Source organism: Sinocyclocheilus rhinocerous, unplaced genomic scaffold, assembly GCF_001515625.1.
Source record: "Sinocyclocheilus rhinocerous isolate Xijiao unplaced genomic scaffold, SAMN03320098_v1.1 scaffold159, whole genome shotgun sequence".
Classification (NCBI taxonomy): domain Eukaryota; kingdom Metazoa; phylum Chordata; class Actinopteri; order Cypriniformes; family Cyprinidae; genus Sinocyclocheilus; species Sinocyclocheilus rhinocerous.
Genome location: NW_015666558.1, coordinates 166994 through 173436, shown reverse-complemented (window position 1 = coordinate 173436; position 6443 = coordinate 166994). Strand labels below are relative to the sequence as shown.

General features: G+C 33.6%; 1 protein-coding gene across 1 annotated transcript in view; it reads right to left on the bottom strand.

Moving 5' to 3' along the window:
• LOC107732752 (testican-2-like) overlaps positions 1–6443 on the bottom strand; it is a 54956-nt gene that overhangs the window by 1977 nt on the left and 46536 nt on the right. The window contains exons 6-9 of the mRNA XM_016544172.1: positions 4006–4150; positions 3678–3791; positions 1649–1867; positions 1272–1334 (exon numbers count right to left, since the gene is read on the bottom strand). Of these exons, the coding sequence (XP_016399658.1) occupies positions 1272–1334; positions 1649–1867; positions 3678–3791; positions 4006–4150 (541 nt within the window). The remainder of the gene's footprint in view (positions 1–1271; positions 1335–1648; positions 1868–3677; positions 3792–4005; positions 4151–6443) is intronic.

Below are 6443 nucleotides of genomic sequence, written 5' to 3'. Positions count from 1 at the left end.
CACATGCACACACACACGCAAGCACGCATGCACACACACACGCACAAACAAGTATTAGTGATGTTATGTGAAATTTAAACTTTTTACTTTTTTAATTCATCTTCTTGGTATTTTTATTTTATTTACTTATTGCTTTTATTCATTATTATTTATGTGTTAATATTTATTTACCTTTATTAATTTATTGAATAAATATTTTATTAAATATTAAACTAAAATAATCTTTAATTATTATTTATTTATATTTCATTATACTTTATTTATTTTTAGCTAATTAAACAAGATTAAAACTAAATTAAAAAAGTGACTTTACAGTGGTATAGTTTCTTTGTAATTTTTGTTATTTGTTTATTTATTTGTTATTAATTTATTGAATTATTTAACTGTATTTGTTTATATTTAATTATTTATAAAATTTTAGCCAGTTCAACATGGGAAATGAATACAGCGATCAAGACTGGCATTATTTTTATAATAATACAAGAACATTAATATGGTTACAAAATGTTTACCACTTCGAAACTATTAACTATACATTTTTATTTAATTTTATTTATTTATATTTAATTTATTTTTTATATATAATTATTTTTATTTATTTATTTTTAGGTAGTTAAAGAAAAGACTGGCATTATTTCTATAATACAAGAACAGTAATATTGTTACAAAATGCTTAGCAATTTAAAACTATTAACTATTAATTTAAACTACTTACTTTCTTAATTCATGTTTCTGGTCCTTTTAATTTTATTTATTTATTTCCCTTCTTACTCTTAGGTAGTTAAACAAGGAAAATAAATACAGCGACCAAGACTGGTATTATTTCCACCAATTATTTCAAAATACAAAAACATTAACATGGTTACAAAATTTTTAAAACATAAATTAAAAATATTTACTCTTAATTCATGTTCCTGGTCTTTTTAAATTGTATGTATTTATTTTTGTATGCATGTATGCATGTATTTATTCATTCATTCATTTAGCTACTTAACTAATATTAACCATATTATCAATCAACTATACACAATAGAATCCATAGAATTCACCTGTAACTCACAAAGTTAAATGCATCCATTTTCCATTCAAAAAACACTTTTTCTAATTTAATAGAAGTCTGATTATATGGGTTTGATGTATTCAAAAAAGTCTTCTATCTTCTATCCTTTGCACATATATTGCGTATTATATCCTTCCTTTCTTAACCGCAAGTGGCTTCATTTTTAATCATTTTCTTGTAATTGCATTTGTGCTGGTTTGTGTGCATTTACCCGGTTTCCTCTTAGACGGCTCTTGCATCTGAATCCTCTCGATTTCAGCCAAACATGGAGGTTCTGCAAAAAGTACGTGAAAAAAATTATATAAAAAAATCAATTACACAGCAGTCCATCTCTCAAATCACACATGTGGTAAGATAAAATAAAATAATAAAATTATATATTAACATTAAAATGATACAATTTATGGTTCAGAAGAACCATCAGAGATTTTAATAATTCTTTAAAATATTTTGTAATCACTTTAAAATTCCCTTTTTTTTCCGCTTTTGCTCATTTTTCCCTAGTGGTCCACTTGCAATGTTATTTGTTTTTGCACTGAAACATAATTTTGCTGATCATTTCCCAAGAAAAGCACATGCCACACTCACTCTCTCTCCAGAAGCACAGGCACCACTCTGCCGTGGAAACCTTCCCGTCGCGGTACGAGTCGCACGAGTTAAAGAAGGGCCTGATGCACACTTCATACTTCTCCAGGTTTACGGCGGCCAGCTCGGACTGATCCAGGAACAGGTCGTTACTGGTGTCCAGCTTGGAGAACATCCAGCCGATGGAGTCCTTACAGCCGGCCACGAGCCCCCGGTCAAACACTGCAGAGGAACAAACTGAGATTCAGAGCGATAAGCCAACAATTTAACTCTTTTCCTGCCAAACACGGAATTATCCGGGTTTCTGTGTTATCGCTGTTATACACTAGGGGGCGCTATTACGCAGCTCTTGAATGAGTCTAGATAGAAAGTGCCGATCAAAAACACAGACCAGGAAGACGCAGAAACAAGCGAAATCATATATAAGCATATGCATATGAAAAATAATGCGATCATCGACACTAAACGCATATAAATGAAAACTGCCTAATGTTAGAGAGTGAAATGTGGATCCAGAAAGTGTTAAAGGACTGTGCAAGCTTTGCTGTTGGAAGCCATCTACTGCATCTGATAATATTACTGAATATGATTCAGATGTAGATTTTTTTGCTTTTTGCTAAAAATGTTGCTTTTTTTATGAAACCTACCTACATTCAAGTGTTGATTAAAAAACAATGCTTGAAGCTAGAATAAAACGAGGTATTTTGTTTTAAAGTAGAGGGTCTTTATTTTGATGTATTGCATGTTCATATATTCATACAACACAATATTCTGGGGGCCATTAAACTTTTGTGAAAATCAGCAAAAATGCAGGTGGTGGCTGGCAACTTTTTCCAAAAACGCTGGCGGGGAAAGAGTTAAAAAATAATAAGTGTAACAGTATGCATTATGAAAGCTCAAGAGAGATAATACATGATAATATACTCAACTGATCATAAGAAGAAAGAGGGGACACTGATTTTTCTTTTTTTTAAGGAAATTAATACTTTTATTTAGCAACGATGCATTAAATTAATCAAAAGTGACAGTAAAGACATTTCTAATGTTACAAATAAATTCTGTTCTTTTGGACTTTCTATTCATCTGTGAATCCTGAAAAATACAATGTATCACAGTTTCAACAAAAACATGAAACTACAGAAGCTACAGAAGCTTGTTTCCACCACAGGATAAAAAAAAAGTAATCATGAGTTTTGTCACAATTCTGACTTTTTTCTGAATTCTCTTGTACTGAGAAAAAAATTCTAAATTCCAAGATATAAACTCACAATTAGATGTACACTCAGAAATGCAAGAAAAAAAGTCTGAATAGTGAGATAAATATATTTTAAAAGAAATATTTAAAAATGGACTGAAATTTTTTAAATTAAATATTTATAACTAAAAAACAATAAAACTAATTATAAAATATCCTTTTCGTTTACCTGCATGTCAACATTGATAATAACTACTATTAACTATTTCCAGACATCAGAGAACCATGAACAAGTAAATCTGTTGTTAAATAATTAACAATTCTGAGAAAAAAAGTCAAAATTGTGCAATATAAACAGAATTGTTATATATAAACTTACTATTGTGAGAAAAAAAAGTCAGAATTGTGAGATAAAAAATATTACCTTTTTTATTTTTTAATTTTTGGTGAAAACAAAAAACGTAATTGCTAGATGTTAACTCATCAGAATTGTGAGATATTTCACAACTACCTTTTAAATTTTTTTATTCCATGGCGGGAATAGGTTTCCAAAGTTTTCAACATTGATAATAATCAGAAATGTTTCTTGAGCAGCAAATCAGCATATTAGAATGATTTCTGAAGATCATGTGACACTGAAGACTGGAGTAATGATGCTGAAAATACAGCTGCGCATCACAGAAATACATTACAGTTTAACAGATATTCACATAGAAAACAGCTGTTTTAAATTGTAATAATATTTCACAATTTTACGGTATTTTTAATCAAATAAATGCAGCCTCGGTAAGCAGAAGAGACTTCTTCACAGTGCAGTAAACTCTGGTGTGTTTTCACCTGATGCTGTGCTTTGTCTTCCAGAGTTGTTCTGTTTTGCATTTCCATGGAGAAGCTGAAACCAGTCTCGGAGTCTGTCGCCCAAATCTGCCAGATCCTGACCGGTGCAGAGCTCTGGAGAGACAGAAACACCAGTAAATAATGAGAAGATTCTCTTTAACTTCTGCCAGCAGATTAATAATGCAGAGGAACAATAAACTCACTCAAATGCATTAAAATTTCAACTAACTAGGCTTCATAAAACATGCATGTCTGAACTCGCTGTGACACCAAACATCATTCTGCAGGTTTACAGTGAGAGCTGATGGAGTAATGTGTGTGTGTGGACCTGGTTTGGGTTCGGGTGACGTCTCTGGATTCGTCTTGATCTTGGGTTCTGCTTTAGGAGGTCCAGGACTGATACAAGGACACGAACCAGAACACAGAACGGACAGATCCTTCCCCGAAAAACACGCCTGCTGCTCCAGCTTACACTGATCACACACACACACACACACACACACACACACTCGCGCACACACACACACACACACACACACAAGAGAGAGAGCTTCATATGAAAGAACCGCAGTGTGTTTATGTCTCAAAGCAACACTCACACACATAATTAAGCAGATATGAGCAGCTGAAGATGGGTTTTCACTATTCTGACTTAAGAACGAGTGTTTGTTGGATGTGTAAGATGTTTTGGGGATGAAGAAAGAGCTGCTAGTCAAAGGTTTCGACACGCTTGAATGAGTTCATTTTTATCATGTTAATAAAAACCTTCTGATGATATGGCCTACTTTCTAAAATAAGACAAAATACATTATAAAAAGATAAAAATAAAAACTTATATAATAAAATATGTAAATGTGTGTACATATGCATTTTTTACAAACAAAAACATTTCTGAAATGAGTTGCAGCAGATAGTGAAAAACATCGAATAAATAAATAATTATAATTTTTTTCATATTTAAAAATTAATTGAACATGAATATTTCAAAAGTATTTAAAATAAAATAGAAATAAATCTTTAATAAAAATAAAAATATATATTTAAAAATAAAAAATAAACATTACAAAAACGTTTTAAAACATTAAAATAAATTAACAAATATTTAAAAATAAATAATGATAAATAAAAACAAAATAAATATTTACAAATGAACTGAAAATGATTATTTAAAAATAAGTAAAAAATATATATAAAAATATTTTAAAATAAGTTGGAAAAAATGAAAAATACATATTTAAAAATAATTTGAAAAAACTATTAAAAAATAAATGGAAAAAACAAACAAATAAATATTAAAAAAAATATTTATTTTTTAAAAATACAAAATATTTAAAAATATAAATAAAAAACAATCAAATCGGTTTTATTTGTTTACCTGCAATCTCAGGGTGACTTCAAGATAATATTTTACATCAAAGAGGTTCGGCTGACAAAAAAGTTTGTCAATCTGTGCTCTAATTAATTCAAATAAAGGAGGAGAAGTGTCCAAACTAGAGTGACTGCTATTGCAGCCGCAGTGATGGAGCGATGAATCGATGGATCTGATAGAGAGTGTAAACTCTAGCATGTGCGCGGCTGCAGATCGCATGCGTGTGATGAATGAGGTGGGCGGCTCTGCTCCTGGTCACTGTATCGATTCATGCACTGTTTTTAATTTTGACCTTGTGTGTAAGAGACAGAAAATTACCTCCCTCCTTCCCTCCCACTCTATCTCTCCATCTCTCTCTCTTCTATCTCAATGAGCAATCTCTGTTTCCTGCGGTCACCCTTATAAATATTTGATCTGGTTCCAGCTCAAGCCTTGATGTTCTCACTGCAGCGCAGAGCAGTGTGTGTGTGTGTGTGTGAGAGTGTGTGAGAGTGTGTGTGTGTGTGTGTATATGAGTGTGTACCTGTTTTTCTATTCTGGTGGGGACTTAAACCTGAATACACACAGACTCATGGGGACTCGTGTCACGGTGGGGACCTAAATTGTGGTCCCCACGGGTAAACAAGCTAATAAATCACACAGAATTAAGTTTTTTGAAAATCTAAAAATGCAGAAAGTTTCCTGTGAGGGGTAGGTTTAGGGGTAGGGTTGGTGTAGGGCAATAGAATATACGGTCTGTACAGTAGAAAAACCATTACGCCTATGGAGAGTCCCCACAAGGATAGCAAACCAGACAGGTGTGTGTGTGTGTGTGTGTGTGGACAAACAGAGATGCAGGTTAGTTATCCTCCTGACAGAGCTGCAGGAGAGCATCACACGAGCTGCAGCAGGGCTGTCGAGCCTCCCAACGGAATGGTCCCAAAACCCCCTGTCTAAAAGCTTTAAACAGCTGCTTACAATTCCACAGCGTCTACGCTGCTCCTCTCTCAACAGGCAGTGCAAGTAAGGACGTCTGTGGGCTCTCCAATGTTTGTCTCATCTTCGTGACCCCTGGCCCCGCACACAAAAACACACTTTCGTGCGCTTCTCGAAAACCGAGCCCCCTACACCTCGCGCACTACCCCACCCTGATTTCTCATTTACTAGTCCACACTTGTGCACAGGCTGCTGAGAAATGGACGCCTGGTGTGAGGTCAGGTGTGATTCATCACGCTGCGTCTGGGCGAAGAGTTGACATTCGTAAAGGCACTCGCTCTGCTGCCATTGTAATTGAGTCTCCTTGTCTTTTCTAGGACACCAGCAAATATAACTATGTCAGGACGCCTCACAGCTATATATTACCCAGCTCAGTGAGAGAGACAAAGGGCGAGTTATCATTTGGGCAGCAGCTAAAGAGA